Source organism: Perissodus microlepis, chromosome 18 (genome assembly GCF_051167445.1).
Source record: "Perissodus microlepis isolate ML-2025 ecotype Zambia chromosome 18, ASM5116744v1, whole genome shotgun sequence".
NCBI classification, from domain to species: domain Eukaryota; kingdom Metazoa; phylum Chordata; class Actinopteri; order Cichliformes; family Cichlidae; genus Perissodus; species Perissodus microlepis.
The window spans coordinates 27,022,016-27,040,076 of record NC_140478.1 but is presented as its reverse complement, the minus strand read 5'-3'; the positions used below and the strand labels follow the sequence as shown (position 1 = coordinate 27,040,076).

The window sequence follows — 18,061 nt, the reverse complement described above, 5'->3', positions numbered from 1 at the left end:
TCTCAGTCTCATCAAAGTTTTTTTTTCTATTCAAGCGAGAACTTCCTCTTGTAATCCTGTTGCGTATGTTTCATAGCACAGACATCCATGGAGTCCTGTCACTTCTTAAATAACTGCTCCATTGTTTTGATCAGACAAGGAAAAACTGCAGATCTCTCTCGGGACAGAGACAAACATTTCTCTTTCAAACATGCATCCTAGTGTTCCTCGGGACGAACAGATGGAAATAATTCCTTGTATTCATTTTAAAGTGTTGGGTTAGTACACAATCGCGCATCTTGATGTAGACTTTTAGATATTCTGCTCCTATTGCTTGAATTTCTGTTCATTGCCCTACAAGGTCTGCAAAAACAATTTTCCCTGGTCAGATCTACTCAAAGAGTGGGAATGAAACCATGTTGAAATCATTAAAGGACCTGTGCACTGTTGGCTGCATTTCTCAGCCTCTTGCAGGTAAGAGCTGAAGTCAAACCACAATGCATATCTGAAATATCTGGCTGGAGGAATGTGTGTGTGCCATGCTGATTTCTATCCTGAGGTGTGTTTTCAAGGTCTCAGGCTGCATGGAGGTCCCTGCTCCGGGCCTGCTCCACATTAAAGCCACATGTCTATGTTTTTCTTTCCTACAGGCATGTGATACCTGCAGCTCTCACACTGGCACATGTGCACAATGCTGTCTTAGGATGGAAACCTCATGAGTCCATATGATCTTACTCAGTGTAAAAGATTAGATGGCTCACAGAGGTTTTATAAACATTTATAGGTGCGTGAAGCCTGTTTGAAATGTATAATCTTTGATGACTCCAAAGAACAGGTGAGGTAAATGGTAATTGTTGGAAAAAATTACTAAATGCACCAGTTACATTGCATGTATTTATTAGGGAACATACCCTAAAAGAAATTGGCAATAAAAGTCTTCACCAGTGCCTATAAAATATTGCAATGTTTCATAACACAAAATGAAATCATAAAACTGCAAAAACTGTATAAAACTGTGCTGTAGATTAAATGGCCCGTTATACCTGCCTCTGTTGCCCTTGTGAATGGTGAATTAAATATGAGCGGGCAACCATGTTGGTTCTTATCAAAGGTTTTGGTGAAAACATTAAAAAAAGAAAAGAACTCTGTTTTTGCACAGATGTATTTAAAATGCACATCGTAGTCATACAGTTTATTCACACAAAGACCCAAAAATGTGATGGTTATGATATAATCTTGTTCTCCCTTACTTGCACACACTAACACACTCTCGGAGTTGGACAGGAAGGGGTTGAGTTTTGCGTTTCCTGTGCTGTATTCCCCACTCTCGGCTCATGCCTTGATGTGAAACGTTCCCCATTTCCTGCAGCTCCCAGGTGAGTGTGTGGCTGGAAACTAATGTTTTCACTGGGAAATTGAAAATCTCCTATATTCACCTTCTTTCCAGCAGTTATTTTCAATGTTTTTCCACTACCTTTCTCTATTGCAAAGACAGGTATGTGGGCCTTTTCTTTTTTCTTTGCAAATTTGCTGCAAATTTTATAGATTAATTTGGGGATATAGTTGAGTAATCAGAAGTAACAATGAAATGAAATGTATCCAGCAACCTATCACGCAATTAAATTCTGTCTGGCCGTGTCGACAACAGTTTCTCAAAGCCAATTAAAAAAAAACCCATATAGGGCTGTAATGGGCCTTGGAAAGAGGTCCTGACCTTTTTCTCATTCATTAGCTGGTAAAAATTCATGTCTGCAAATCAATGATTTTGAAAACATAATCTAACTATTATTGTTTCTGCATATTGTTCTTTATATGTAGAGACACTAAAATTATAACAGTTTTCTTCCCAGACGGAAAACACATGAACTCTACCTGGATTTGGTGTTGAGCTGCAGCCTGTCTGCATTTTTTTTTCTACCTCTGTCTGTTTTCCCCTTCTTCCTTCAAGCTCTACCTGTCTTCTTGTCTTCCCATCTTTTCCATAACCTCTCTCTGTTTACTTCATCTTCTCCCTGTTCACTCAGTTTCTTTTATATTCAGTTTCAACGCTGCTGAGGCGGAGTTGTCTGTCTTTACGATGTGCCGGTTACGATGCCTCAGGGCGCACCATTTCCATGTTGATCCGCTCCTCAAAACAGACTCAGACACGCTTTGCTGTGCACAATATCTGATAGCAATGATGTATTACAATACCTGCAACCTCTTTTTAAAAAAGACCAGAATTGTGCTGAATTAGGTAGAAAAGAGTCCCTACAGTTTATAGGGACACTCAGGAGTGAACTCAGGATGCCTGCAGCAAACTACTTGGAGAGGGCGGAGGACTGGACTGGAAATGTAGGAGCTAAACATTTTAGTCCAAGTTTCAGTAAAATACTGTTGGGATGGAACTACACAAAGCATTTTACAGTAGCTGTGTTGGTGTTCAGCGTAGCAGCTGCAGGCTTACTCTTTTAAGGTTTAAATGAGTGAGAGGAAGAGACACCAGGGCTGACAGCAGCAACTGCGGTGCAGTTCAACATCAATGTTTTTTAATTAGAGGTGATAATTTAAACCTTCTGAGGCAATGTAGCTATTATAATGAAAGACTCTACCTACTCTATAAAATGTCTTCTTTAAAAAAAACAAAATACAAAACAAAAACAATCATATAAGAACATTCATGCTAAACATAGAGTCCTGAATGGTCCAGTCAGGACTTGACAGTTTTGTAGAGTGTAAATGTTTCAGAGGAGGAGGGCTACATTTTTGGGCTTTTCACTATGACATTATCTATGGCTTACCATAACACATGGTGGTTAAGCCAAGTAACCTTTCCAGTAAATAAAATAGAACAGATTTGTCAAAAATAGCTGGAGGAAGGACACAAATGCAAAGCAGAGAGGCAAAAACGATCTTTAATACGAATGAATAAAGAAAAAATACATAAAGTGCAACAATTAAAGCAAAAACAGAAATGCAAAAGGGATAAGAGGATCAAAAGAAACAAAACCCAAGAAAGTATTGATTGGTCACTGGTTTTGTTGTAAATGTTTTCAGAATATATATGCACTTTTTATTACACAAAAGAAGCCACAAGTTACCATGTTTTTAACATACAAATAAAATGAGAATACGTTTAATCACACAGCAATGTGTGTTAGACTGGTAGGGCCCTGTGGCTGTCTATCAAAGAGCTGATGCCCCTATTAATACACACCTTTACTTTGGGGATACTTTTTAAGCTCTTCAGGTCGTATCAGAGGGTAACGTTTGATCTCATCTGCTCATTTGTTTAATGCAGGAGTCTGTGGGAACCTGTATTCCCTATGTGCGATGATGGAAACTCTATTGAATCACTTCAGGTACAGTTGTTGATACAGTTGGTAGAGAGAGGAAAAAAAAATCACCTCAGCAGCAACAGAAGAAGTGACTTGTCTCTGAATACCTCACTCAGCTAAATATAGCAAAGGGATTCTTGTCTGTCAGCCTCCCCCTGCCCTTATCTTAATTATTTCCAGACCTCTCAGTCTACACCCAAACATTCACAAACACACGCATATGCACACAAGGCTGATGGAGAAGAAAATGCCAGTGTTGTGTTGATTGGCTTTTCCTGTTAAAGCCAGCCTGGGGTGTGACCCTGTGTGTGTGTGTGTGTGTGTGTGTGTGTGTGTGTGTGTGTGTGTGTGTGTGTGTGGAGGGGGGGGGGCATCTGTGTGCCTATGTAGGATATATTGTTTTAGTGCATGATCTTTGATCTTTTCAGACAAATAAGGAGCTGGAACAAAAATACAATTCTTTTAATTGTTAATTGAGATTCTTCTGAAAAACATTCAATCAGTTTACAGTAACTATCTAATAATTTCACATGATTACCATAAGATAATCTAGCATAGAAAGTTCAGCAGTGGTTAAATATGCCGCAATGTTTTTTTTTCTTTTCACACATGCAATCCTGTGTCACTGGTGCAGTGATTAGAACTGTCGTCTCGGAGCAAGAACGTACAGGTTTAAAATCATCTGATTGGCTGGTGCATTAACCTGTTCTCCCTGGACCTGCATGCTTTTATCTCCAGGTGATCCAGCGAGAGGTTAATTGCTAATTGGCTGTAAGTGCTGTTGTTAGCATGACTTCAACAGACTCAACAGAAACATCTTGGGTGTAACGTGCTCCCTTGCCATCATCAGCTGGGGTAGGTTTAGTCTCCTGTAAACATTTAGAGCAGTCATTCCCAACGACAAGAGTGCTGCGGCCCCTTAAAAACCAGAAAATCCCACAAGGCCCAGCCAATCCTAAATATTCACTTTAATTAAAATACAAGAAAAAGTGATGTATTTCCTTGAAAGGTTTATCCAAAAAACCTAACCGACATTCGTTGTTGGCTATAAATTGCTAATTCTATCCACTCATGTGCAAAGTATTAAGGCCTGAGTGTGACACACCTGTCACTGGGACACAAACTTTAATAAAAAGCCAGCAAATTTCGATAAGAGTAATTAATAATATCACAAACTAACAACCTTCTATTTCCACTTTTATTTAACTTTTTATATAAAGAGATAAATTTATATAGATATGCAACTGTACATACTTCTCTATGTACTATACATCTGTTATTCCAGCGGACCACCTGTACCTTTGTGACCCACATTTTAGGAATGACTGATTTAACGGCTGTAGCATGAACCTAGCTTTACTAGCTTTAATGTAGCTTTGATACCAATGACTGTATTGGATGATACATAACTTGACTTTTTTTTTTGTTTTGTAGACATAGATACAACAGAGTTTTCTAGGGAAAAAAATAAAAGTCCCTCAAAATTTTAATATGCAGCTAGTTGCGATGTGACGTGTGCATAACACATAGTTAAAACCTGTGAAGTCTATTGCATATTCTTTAAATAGCTCAGGGATTTTGGCTCAGCAGTATCGACTGCAGCTCCAGGGTAACAAGTGTGTGGAGACGGCCATGTGTTGGCATAGATTATTAGATTATGCCCATTTTCTGGCGTCTCCTGTGCACCCCAGTCTTTTAAAGCTCCACCTATCAAACCTGGTTGGGAAACAGTCCACATAATGTTCCTGCGAAGACAGCATTATTGCTCCTCATGGATCCAAACCTCATATCTGCAATACGAAGAACATCAGCCTTTATTAACCCAAGTGCCTTCCAGCAGCAGGGGTGCATATTTCAGGTAATTGTCGACTCATATAATCTGAATGCCTGATGATTTTTTTAATGATAAAAGGATTTTAAATGGCTATCATCAGGGCTGTGTGTGTTTGAGAAATAACATTAGATGAAACTTTACTGATCTCAGTAGGCAAATTGGGTAACAGCAGCATCAACAGCAAGGAATAAAATGGCAAAAAAAAGACAAAATTGAGGTTTAGTACATATGTATGAAATAAACAGCTGTGAACACTGCAGGAATTATAAGCATCAGATATGTTTTACTGAGATAAATTACCTAATGGCATGGCTATCTGTCCATCAGTTATTAATAATGTCATTTGGCTAATGAGCTCGTCCTCCAGAAAACCCTTTAAATCTCAAACACACTAAGAACAAGCATGGATGGTTTGTTTCTGTCAGAGGCGATAATCATATGAGTGGATTTTGACACTGAAAAGTGAAAATGCCACTGAAATAATTGAGGTACATACGTAAAACTGGTGTGGTTGTCTCTAAACTCAGAGACGCAGGCTCTGATTAAAACACATCAGTGAGCAGCTCAGTCACGTTATCCTAAGCACAAACAAATAGGTTGTTTATTTTTATTTAGTCCCACATGCTGCATTATCATGCTCAAGGAAATTCTCCCCAGATGTGTGTTTATCTGCTACTGAAAATAGTCCCCAGCAAATCAACTGTTTGCATACAGATTTTTTTTTATTTAGTGCTTTTATTTTTCTTTAATGAGTTTAATCGTCCAGATGATGCAAAAAGCACCATTTTATTTGTTTGTTCCTTTAGTTTCATTATCATTTCCAGTTTATTAATATTGTTAATTTGTTCCTTCTGGTTTCACATCTGTGATTGGATCAGTTTGGGCTTTCCAGTTGTTTAAAATAATGTATTTTTAAAGATAAATGTGGCGACAAGAAGTCAAAAATCAAAAAGAATCCCCACTGCAGAAAACCTTTGATGTTTGGGTGATCGGCCTGATTCAGAAAGGAAAGGTTTGAGAGAAAGGACATTAAAAGCAAGTGTTTGTGTGTGTGTGTGTGTATATGTATATAACCAGGTACCAGTCTATTGGTGGGGTGCCTCCCTGCAGTAAGGAAGCTGTGTCTGTGTTTAGTTGTGTTTAATATGGATATTTGTGCATTTGAAAATGAATGTGTGTGTCATGTGTGTCTCCATTTATTTTACATTATATTAATCTCTGTCTCCAGTTGCAGTCTTTTCAGGTTGTGTGTATGTTTTTCAAACAGGAAGTAATCCGTCTTTTCAAATATAATATAATATTTTAATATATATGCAGTACTTTGGATAGTTAGGGGTTCTTTACTTGCTTACATTTAGTATTTAGATTATTTAAATACTTTTATTCCAAGCAAGTGTGCAAAATGACTCCTCACAACCACTAGGGGGAAGACAGGCAAAATCATTTATTCACTTTTCAGAAACTAAATCACTGAAAAGTGGGTGTAAGTGGCTGAAAAGTTAATTTCCCTTAAGAGAAAACGGAAGCTGTTGTTGAGGACTGAAAGTTAATGACACACTGAAATCCCTAAATTTTATGGATTTTTGGTTAATTGTATGGATTAAACAAATGACACTAATGGCTCTTATAACTTTACTGAATCACTGAAATTACTCCAGAGATCTAAAGCGTATCTTATATGAATATTTCCCATAATGCTGAAATGCCAAGTGTATCATATTTAATACATTAGTTTTTATGACTTTTTTGAGACTTCTACATTATTAGTGTGAATTTTCCCCCTGAGAAATCTGAAGAAATTGCACAATAAAATTTCAAGTAATAAATTGCACAAAAATGCCAGCTGAAGTAAAAAAAAAAAAAAAAAAAAAATGAAATAAATTAAATTAAAACTCATACATGCACATTGATATTTAATTTTTTTTTTTTAATGGGTCTAAAGTTTAAAAAATACCTGTGTCAAAAAGTTGAACCATTTTGTAGTTATTTCATGGTTCAGGCTTTACAGGGTTAAAAACGAGTTCAACTGTTGTTACTTTCTTTTATTCTGAAGCACATTTGAATTCATGGGATTAATTTCCTCTTTTCTTATGTATGTGTACTTTTGATATTTGTTTTGTTTTCTGTTCATTATTAATCATACTGTCTGTGTAAAACACCAGCTTCTAATCTAGGCATGTGGATATCTTTAGAGTCCTGCATATGCAAACCATGCATATGTCACAGAGGGACAACACAACAATGAACAAGGGGAGACTGAGACAACATGAAGACAATATAGATACAGTATAATGAGACAGGGGAAGTTAGCTCAACACAAAACACATTACATATCCATTACCAAAATAAAACAGGATATGTGACACAACATGAATCCATCCATCTTCTTCTGCTTATGTAATCCAGGGTCACAGGGAGAACATAAATCATTTGACAAATGAGCTCTTAAGACACCGAGACCACGACAGCTGTATATAGATTCAAGGACTCAAGAGATTTTTCAAATTAGCAAAGAAAAAAAATATATCAACATTTTTCTGGAAATGTATGTTTCCATTAAAATGGTAAATGGCCTTTATTTGTATAGCGCTTTACTAATCCCGAAGGACCCCAAAGTGCTTTACACAACCAGTCATCCACCCATTCACACACACATTCACACACACATTCACACACCGGTAATGGCAAACTACATCGTAGCCACAGCCACCCTGGGGCGCACTTCGTAATCCATTTAAAAATTCATCTTAAGTCACTGTCTGCTTATTCAGAAAAGTCCTGTTTAATTTTTTATAGGAGATGTACTCCAGAGAAGCTCCTCACTGTACAGGTGAGACGCTCGTGACTGACTCGCAACACAAAAGCTGCCAAAATAAGTGAAAAGTGAAAAGCAAGGATTCTGGTATCTTACTGCCCCTGAGGATTTTTATCCCTTTCCAAATTTATTTAACAACACAAATTCAAAACAGCTGATTATTCAGCTTCATTATATGATATAAACCCTGTATTCTCTCTCCCCTTGAGCTTTTATCTCTTAACTGTCACCAGATTTTTGTTATCTTGTCCACACAAACAGCCTTATTTTAATGTAGTTTGTAATTTTTCTTGCACAGAATGTATGCAGATGAGGTTATCACATCATTCCACCAAATGTTACAGTTTATGGCAATAAGACATGGAAGAAAAGCACAAAACTGCATAAAAGGTCAACCTAAACCTCCAGACATTTGAACACTTTTACTAATTTGTAATCCATGATCATTTCTGCACTAACATCTGAATGTGAAATAAAGCTTCACTCTGCTGATCTGTTACTTACAATCATTTAAAAGCCTTTATGTCTCATTATTTCTTTTACTTGTGATGTGACAGATGGACGGTGGGAGTATGTAAATAATCATAACAACAGCAAAAATGTACTGACAAGGTGAAAGTGAGGGTCTAGAATCACTGTAGATATCTCAAAGTAGTATCAGAGTTATAGTTCAATCACAATATCAAGCTCAATGAAAAGGCTTTAAGCTGAATTCATACTGATGTAGATGTAAACTTTACATAAACTGATTTTTGTGCTCTGATGCTGAAAAGTATGCCAAAAACTGCAGTTCTTTTAACGGGCGCCTGAGGCTATATCCAAAGAAGTGAGTAACTCTCAGCAGTAGGAATACACTTGTTTACAGCTTGGACCAAAGCCGTTTTTTGTATCTATGGCTAATTTTCTACTTGTAACAGCTTCGTGCAGGGTGGAATTTTATATAACTTACCCATGTAAATTGTGTGCAAGTGGATGTAGCCACATTTAGTGACAGGTGTGTGGAAACTAGATCAGTACTGTTTTAGTGGGCCTCACCGAAATTGACCTCTCAGCCACGTAACTGGGTAAGTTTTGTATTATTTAAAAATGCAAATCATCAGCTAGCCCAAGAACTTTATGCTCCAATTCTAGTGTGTGATGTTCAAGTATTTAGTTTGTTACACCAATATATTGTATTAATATAGTTTGCTTACCAAGCTTGCAAGCATTGGGTGATAACTACATCCTCTTGCTAACGCACTGCTTACACCAGGCTGTTTTTCTGTGTTTTTGTTTTTCATTGTTATTTTTAAGTATGAGTGATAGAGTGAAATAACATGTTTTAATTCAAGTTTATTATTTATTACATCAACGCTAAAAAGAGTTTAGTATTGATTGCTTAACTACAAAGGATTGGAAACAAATCTTTCTTCCATTCTGTTTGGGAAATCTATCCATTCATTTACTTCCACTTACCTAATTCCGGGTCACAGGGGGCAGGGGGGAGCCTATGCCACCTGTCATAGGGAAAGCTGGGTTCCACCATGGACAGGTTGCCAATCTCTCACAGGGCAACACATCCATTCACACTCACATTCACACCTACAGTCAATTTAGCATGACTAATTAACCTAATTGCATGCATGTTTTTGGGCTGTCCGAAGAAGCCAGAAAGGCAAAGAACATGCACACACAAACTGGGTTGAGACTCAGAACCTTGTTGCTTTGATATTCAGTACAAATCACTGGTCCACTCTGCTTGACACTCAGGAAGCTTTAGGTTTTAAATGTGGTGCCTAAAGTTAGATATTTGGGTCACATCAGGACTGATCTCTGCAATGATGATGTGCAGCACCACTGCTGCACAGTATATGCACAAGCAAATACGCAAGTCTTTAAATTCTACATGTGTACAGATGATGTTAAAAGCTCCTTTTAGATGGCTTTTTTATTGTACTCCATCTTAAACCACAATTATGGCACAAAAATAAAAGAAAAAAGCTTTAGGATGTTGCTCAAGCTTGTGCAAGTGCAACACTAAATGTGTATTGTTTTAAGTATTGATTGAGTAGTGTTAGTTTGTTCTTTTCCTTTGTTTGATGACTTCATTTACTTTTGTTTGAGCAACCAAAAAAAAGTCAAGTGGATTTCATAATGGTTTTGAACACACTAACAATAAAAAGCCCATTTAAGCCTCTCAGAAAATTCCTAATAGAACATCTCAGCTTTTCATTAGTTATCTATTTTTTACAGAGTTTTTCAAATCCTGCAGGAGGCATTACTCTCAAAACAGAAACAGTAACACCCATGATGTTAACCTATTGCTCCCTCTTGATGTAGTGTAACCACTGCACTGTTAAGCCAGGGGGCTTTTTTTAATCTACATAAATATACACGGTACGGTATCATATACCAAACATTAAATGTATTTTTTTTTTTTTTTAAATATGAAAATACAGATTTCCATGCAGTAGTGTTGCAACACAGAATCTGACATGATGTCTATGCCTATTCAGGCCTCACTGGGAACAATGTAAAGCACAAAATGTGTGGGATAAACATGTAATTGTTATACTTTTACCAGAAACGTGGAACTCTTTGATCATCTGTTTTCAAAAGCAGGTTAACACGTTCGCTGTCTGCATGTTGGCAAGAGCCCGAGGACCACTGCCAAACACAAGGGCCGCAGAGGGATTTGAATAAATGTTTCTACAATCACTGTTTCCTCGTGTCCTTTTTAGATGAATTAAAAGGAGATGATATGGTGGCTCTGCTTGTTTTGGATGCACTGTGCAAGGAATGAGACAAAGACTAAAGAAAAGAGCTCTTGCGTAAATCAAAAGTTGTTTGACTTTGGAGCCCAACTTTTTCCTTTGTGTGTTGATAAAATCAAGAACTCCATAAGGAATTTTCTACACCGGTCATTGCAGTTAATCAAATCGCAATCACTATTGCTAGGATTTAGTTTCCCGTGAAAGGTCCAAGAGCAAGACAGCTCTCAGATTGTGCTTTCTGATTGTTTTGCCAGTTTCATAAGAAAATTATAGTATGAGACATGTGCTACAGATATATAAAAAATAAATCAATAATAATAAAAAAAATTACCTACTTATTTACTGACCTCTTACAGCTACAATCAATATAGGTATTCTGATTTCTTTTAATAAACAAGATTTATTAATAACATAATTTAGGGGGCGATCGTGGCTCAAGAGTTCATCTTGTAATCGGAAGGTTGCCGGTTTGAGCCCCGGCTCCGACAGTCTTGGTCGTTGTGTCCTTGGGAAGACACTTCACCCGTTGCCTACTGGTGGTGGTCAGAGGGCCCGGTGGCGCCAGTGTCCGGCAGCCTCGCCTCTGTCAGTGTGCCCCAGGGCGGCTGTGGCTACAATGTAGCTTGCCATCACCAGTGTGTGAATGTGTATGTGAATGGGTGGATGACTGAATGTAGTGTAAAGTGCTTTGGGGTCCATAGGGACTAAGTAAAGTGCTATACAAATACAGACCATTTACCATTATGTTTAGAAACAGAGTGGACCTTTCAAATTATTTCACGCATTTCCTCTTGCTTCAAATTTGTAGCTCTCTGATTTCATTATTGTAAACCCAGTAAATGTGCTTTTAAAGTGCAATCAACACTTTGAAACGGTTCAAACACTGGATAATATCTCATTATGGCTTCCAGATGGACTAAATAAATAAAAAGAAGCTCGCAGCTAGCAGCATAAAATAGTGAAGAAAGGGGAGCCGATATCATGTGATGCATTATTGAGCAAAGTGTAAGAATAATTTAAGAAGAATTTGGGCTTTCAAGTTTTCTTCAACTGACGTTAAAACAGTCTTTGTCTCTGTCCTTTGTTACTAAAGTCCTAAAGATACAACACAGTCTTAAAAATAAATACATCTGCACCACATGGGACAGAGATCTTGGCTCCTCTTGTCAGCAGCCTGCTGAGAAAATTACATGGTGCAGACTACATGAACATGGCCTAATAATACACAGTGCAGACATGGCAGGCTTGTAATGTTCACCAGATCAGCAGCTTGGCCCAAAACTATTCTCGTTCTTACTGTTTTTTAATCAGTTGGAAGAAAAAGGTGAACACCTGAAACAGACAGTATTATTTGTAATTGTTACTGTACGGGGGACTTCTTGAAGAAAGAAATCAGCTGCTAATCTGACCGAAAGCTTGTTTGTGTCAATGAAACTTTGAACTTTATAAGCCGATCTTTTAAACTATTCATTGAATTCTCAGCGTCACAAATTACCAACATGATGTTAACAACAATCCAAGGGAGAGCAGCCGCTCCAGTCCTTCATTAAATACCACAAGTGATTAGATGATGAGAGAGAAAGTACAGGAAAAGGAAACTCCATCCACAGGTGGACCCACAAGGAAGCGTCACAGAAGAATGAAAGGGACAGAAGGACTGAGAGAGAGTGAGTGAGAGGGAAAAAAACAGGGAAAATCCCAAAAAGTTATTGTTAGAGACCAAAAACCAGGGGTATTAATATCCAGGCAAAATACCCCAGCTTGCTCCAGATCCTTTAAATCACTTTCAATTAATTCAGCGAGATTTTTTAGGTGTAACTGATTTTGCAGCTGATTCCAAGAGAAGAGAAATGGAAATGTTTTCCAAATTCAATATTTTTTAATGTGACATAAACAAAAGTACAAATGTTGGACTAGAGTAGGATTAACCTCTTCAAATCTTATATTATTTAGTTTGATTAAATCTTCTTTAAATAGCACCAAAACAATACAATTATTCAGCAAAGAATTCAACCCCAGCAGTTTTTATGGGTTGTTTTGAGTTAACTCTAGTATTCAGTGAGGTTTCACGGAGTCCTGAAAATTTCCCCCCTGATAAAGTCTTTTGGAGCATCATGACCTGCCTCCTGTCTGTTTTGGCTCCACAATGGGCCAAAACAAACAGCTCAGCATTAACAACAGCAAGTTAATGTCAAGTGGACATTGGATAGTGTTCAGAACCCAGCCTTAACTTCTCTGATCACCTATTCTGCTTGTCTCTAAAGCCTCTATGTTTTATACCTTGTACTTGTGAAATACTTTTAACATCTCAGTTACAGTTCTGGTATCTGCTGGTATCTGCATGCAGTTTAAATTTTGAATGGCAATACACAAATGAATTAATCATCATTTACTCATAAACACAGAAGCATAAAGTCAATCTCAAGTTCCCACAGAACATACATCCCTTAGTGCAGGTATAATGCCTTTCAAAGGCCAGAAGCTGACATGAGCTCCGCTGAGCTGAAATGACAGAAAGGGAGCAGTCAGATACAGAAACACAAAGAACAGGAGAGATAGAGAAGGAGCTTTTCAACAATGCTGCTTTATAAATCAAACAGGCAGATGAAGGTTCTGCAGTCTTTATGAACTCCCTGCACTGTAGCAAGCATGTTATCTCCCATCTCAGAGGTGAAAAATGAGGTTGAGGTAGTTACTAGTGCGTCAGGTTTTGTTCCCCGCTTCCCATTTCTTGTTTAAATTCCTCTTCTGCTCTGCCAAAGTTGCTTTGAGGTGATTAGTTTGGTTGAGTTTTATGGTGAGTTATTATATTTTTTCAAGACTTTAGTGTAATGTTGCCCAAAACTCTGTTCACTTAACAGTAATCTCCAACACTCGGTCTTCCTCCCACAGTCCAGCACCATGCAGGTTGGGATAGATGGTGCTCTAAATTGGTTGTAGATGTGATTCTGTTTCTTTCTGTGTCCTGGGAGCACTAGCCAGAGCACGACTGTTTGTTTAGAGGCTAATACTGCCATCTTGTGGCAGTAGTGAAGACTGACAGGCTAACTTGTTTCATTCATATAGTACCATTTCACAACAGTTCATCCCAAACTATCTTATAATGGGAGGCAAAGACTGCGTAATATTAGAGAGGAAACACCAAGTTCACAATCCCCTATTAGCAGGGTCGTCTGGTAGAACAAGGACTAAGAGAGACACAGGCGTGTTCCACTGGTTTGGGAGTTCATTGAGAAACCATGAACAACAAACACAAGAGCAAACTCATTGCCTTTGAATACACATGTCTATTGTAACAGTTGCAACAACAATTTTAAGGAAAAACAAAATTCAGTTAACATTAGCTTGTAAGGTTGCAGGTACAGGTAATAGGCACCAGTCTGTCTAGTTTGCTGTGTGCAGATGGGATGTGTCAGTATGCCTCAAGGTAATTTGTGAGCCACAGATGCTAGTTTATGATAAATCACAATCTTTCATTACATTAAATAATACATCAGAAATCAACACTTAAGAACCTTTATTCTAGAGTTAAACGGCAGTCAATACGACTTGTCTTTTTGGTTTTGATGAATTAATAAGTTGACTTTAGAGTGTCCAGCAGCAAAAGTAACTTTAATTTTAATAGATATTTTAGTAGACATGAGACAAAGTCTGCAGCAACATCTCCCTGTGACAACTGGATCGTCTCGTGACATCAAAGTACCTCAGTGTGACAGAAGGACTGGATCTACATCGCGTCAAGAATTCAGGATACGCTTTTTAAGTTTTATACAAATAAACCTTTTTCAAATTTTACCAACTTTAATGATGAAAACAGAAAACTTACAAGCATTTACATGACACTATGGAGTATTAACACAAAATTATAGCTATACCTCGAGGGTAAAGAGGATCCCGTTCTACCTGTTGTGATAAATTACAGTCTTTAAATGTTTAAAATAGTGAATCATTAATCAGCACATTTAACAGGTCAGACATGATTATCACACAGTTTTATGGCAGTCGTGACTTTAATTTTTGTTATTCATTGTCTGGTTTGAAACTATAACTTGGCCCTATTCTGTGCAGCATCAGAGCTCAGATGATTTCTGAGGAAATCTTGGATCTTCTTCCACATGTGGACCTCAGCTGCTGCGTGGGACTTGGGCTCACCTCCCCACAAGACTGGCTTGCCTAAAACCCCATGGAAGCTGGAAGGGCAGTAGGGTCCATAAGGTGGCTCTAAGTAGTGTCCAGCTCCAGGGTATGACACACTCTCAAACTTCTCCTTCCCGTGACGCTTCAGTCTCTCCACCATCTCATCCACGTAAGCCTTGCTGTCCCAGTTAAGGTCATCCTCAGAGGCCACAAAGAGGAAATGTCCTTTAGCTCGTTCAATGGGAATCAGGCTGCCCTTGTTCTCCTCCGCCAGAGGATTGTTTAAACTGTATTTGGTGTTGAAGGCCCCTGACTCAGTGGGAATCACTTTCTTTAAATCAAACATTAATGCAGAATGTATTTGGCTTTTCTTATAGTAGAGAGGCAAAGCTACATTGGCAGAGCAGCCATTGATCCACACTGTGGCCTCAACATCTGGTAGGTAAGAAGCAACTGATAAGGCAAGATCTCCACTTTTGGAAAGGGATATTACACCAACTTTTTTACTGGAACCCTGTGGAAAAACATGTCAATGAACAGCCATCAAAGTTGTCTTCAACAACTATGAGTCTTCCAGAATAAATGAACTCACCTTAGTTTGTTTTTTTAGAAACTCGACAGCTTCTTCCAAATAATCCAGGTGGATCTCCTTAACGTTTTTAGGCAGGTCATCGTGGCCATACAGGGCAACAGTCAGAACCAAAAATCCTCTGCTGGCCAACAGAGAGGCTCTTTTCTCTGACAGACCTCCACCAAAAGTGTACAAATCTAACACAGCTGGGAAGGGACCCCTGCCTGGAATGAAACATACATGGAAAGCAAGCATATTTTTTGTATGGAGCTAAAATTATGAGTAACTGTAACTAGGACATTTTCAACTATGTACTTTTTTTTCTAAATGATGCTGACAAACCTGGAGGAGTAAACAGGACTCCTCGAATGTTCCCCTCTTTGACGGGGACCCGAATGACCCCATCTCCCATTAGAATCCTCTCATTAGTCGCCTCTGCCAGAATCCGGCCCTCACCTGCCTCATCGTGCACTGAGAACTTTACCATGGATGGATTAAGGGCATTTATCTTCTGAAGTCTTTTATGCAAAGAGTCCGGTGTCATTGACCAAAGCAGACCCATCGGTTCAACCCCAACGTAGCTCCCACTGAGTGAGGGGTCTCTCTTCAAGTCAATCTCCCCGTTGCCATTGGCTCTGTAGGTGGCCGCAGAGCTGAACACAGTTCCCTTGTCGTCGGTTGAGCTGGCTCTCAGGGAGACCACCTGCCTCGACCTCAGCCCGGCCACCTTCACCTGAAGAGGCTCATCAAACAGACACCTGGCACTCGGGAGCAGCCTCAGCCTGACTTGGGAAGCCATGTCTTCAGCAACTTTCCTTTAAGTTACACGTTTAGACTTTGCCCTAAAGAAAAATAAACAAAATAGTGCTACTGCACACGTTATTTTTATTACTCTAAGAGGTGCTGTGAACTTTAGCCTTTTAGAGTACACACTGGCCTAGTGGTAAAGTTAAAGAGTCCTATTGTATTTCACTCCAACTCTAGCATCCAAAGTGGATGTAAACGACGATGTGATATACGTCTTCCAGCTTTGTTTGGCTCAACAGAACTGTCAAGTTTCAAGGGTCCTGTGCGCTTTTATTTTGATGCCTTCCTTCCTACTTCCCTAACCCTCTCAGACCTGCAGTAACAGAACTACAGAAGCATTAGCGCTAGCTAAAAATATTTTCTTAAAAGAGGTAAAAGAGCAGCAAATATTTTTACATTTCTGTAAAAGCCTGAACCCTCACCACCTAGACTTTTGTCGAGGATCAAGGGAAGACAGAGTACAAGAAAAGCTTCGTAAAGACTTTAGCTTCACTAACTAGAACATTTAAACATTATACATACGACTTAAGCCTGAAAACAAAAGCTTTACCTGACGCTTAACCTTCCAAATGTGGAGGCATACACTCACGAAATCTCCCACCGCTACTGGCAAACGAGCAAAAAGTATGCAGAGAGCCACGACAAACTCGAGCGCTCATCAAAACAGGAAGTTATCACTAATCCCTTCACAATAAGAGCCTGAACTGCAAACAAACGCAGAGCTGCTCGGTACCGATTATAGCCCCCCAACGCCCCTTCCCCTCTCTCTCTTCCTCTCCACTGCATGGCTTTGGAAAATGTGAATGCGTGCACAAAATTCAGACTTTTAACTGTATTTTCTTAAGTTTTAAAGCTTTATCTGCAATCATACTACATCAAAGTAATTAAGTAATAGAAAAGCAACTAAATTAAAACTGAACAGTTAAACAAAAAATTCAATGTTTTTCATTGTCTACAGTACCTTAGAAATTTCAGTATGTTTTTTTCTGTAGGTCATCTCATCCATAATTCACCCGGATCAAACTGGTTTTATCAAACACAGACACTCCCCAAACAATACACCTAGACTTTTTAATTTAACGGCTTCAACAGGAAGCCGTTAGGAAAAGCTTTGTAAAGACCTTTGTGCAGAGAGCCATGACAGACCGGAGTGCTTACCAAAACAGAAAGTTACCACTGATCTCTTTGCAATAAGAACCTGAGTTGCAAACAAATGCAGAGCTGCTGGATATGTTTTTTTTAATAATCTCTCTTTTGAATTTAACCTTTTGGATTTAATGTCAACTTATATACAGTTTCAGTCAGTGGCAGACCTGAAATATTTGACCTGTGCTGGTAAATGAGTATAATAGTATTTGCCAGTGTTGCAAGCATGTCCGATTTTACTTAGAGGTTAACTCTAATGGAGCCAATGTTGCTATATGAACTTTGCTCTAGATACCATTCCTGCTATCCAGAAAGTACCTCATGAAAAGCTATTTGTGTACACGCAGAACACCCAAAACAACGCGTAACAACAGTGCAATCCTCCATGCCAGGGGTCTCAAACTCGCGGCCCACAGGACGATAGTTTTTGGCCCCCACCTTAATATGAAAATTTAATGTTAGTGCGACCCGCGAGTTTGATAATGTATTTTAATGTAAGACACTTTCCAGTGTTGTGTGCGGAGCTGAATTAACCTACCAATCGGGGTGGGATATGGATCTCAGGGGACACCAGCCGGGCTTGATGCAAGCAGGGAAACATTTCTCAATGAGTAAAAGTTACAACAGCGTTGCCCTGGAGTGTTTCTTTCTTTTCTGTGCCTGGCTGGCTTCCTCCTTTGGGCAAACGCGGACATTCGCCCC

At 38.7% G+C, this 18,061-nt stretch overlaps 1 protein-coding gene across 2 annotated transcripts; it reads right to left on the bottom strand.

The window, feature by feature from the left end:
* Window positions 1–14,477: 14,477 nt before the first annotated feature.
* LOC146368055 (acyl-coenzyme A thioesterase 5-like) lies at window positions 14,478–18,061 on the bottom strand. Of its 2 annotated transcripts, none has more exons than XM_084913445.1 (4): window positions 17,898–18,061; window positions 15,749–16,248; window positions 15,428–15,630; window positions 14,478–15,349 (listed from the first exon to the last, which is right to left on the bottom strand). In XM_084913445.1, exons 2-4 carry the CDS (start codon window positions 16,203–16,205, stop codon window positions 14,741–14,743), a joined length of 1,269 nt encoding a protein of 422 aa, XP_084769571.1. In that variant the 5' UTR covers window positions 16,206–16,248; window positions 17,898–18,061; the 3' UTR covers window positions 14,478–14,740. The 2 variants fall into 2 exon arrangements, with proteins under 2 accessions (XP_084769571.1, XP_084769570.1); XM_084913444.1 differs by lacking the exon at window positions 17,898–18,061 and adding an exon at window positions 16,764–17,887.

Bases quoted from the DNA above. Each gene is read 5' to 3' on its own strand.
- LOC146368055 (XM_084913445.1), bottom strand. From the start codon at position 16,205: ATGGCTTCCCAAGTCAGGCTGAGGCTGCTCCCGAGTGCCAGGTGTCTG. The intron at 15,631-15,748 runs GTTTGTCAGCAT...GTTTCATTCCAG, and splicing joins AGTCCTGTTTACTCCTCCAG to GCAGGGGTCCCTTCCCAGCT. The intron at 15,350-15,427 runs GTGAGTTCATTT...GTTTTTCCACAG, and splicing joins TTCTAAAAAAACAAACTAAG to GGTTCCAGTAAAAAAGTTGG.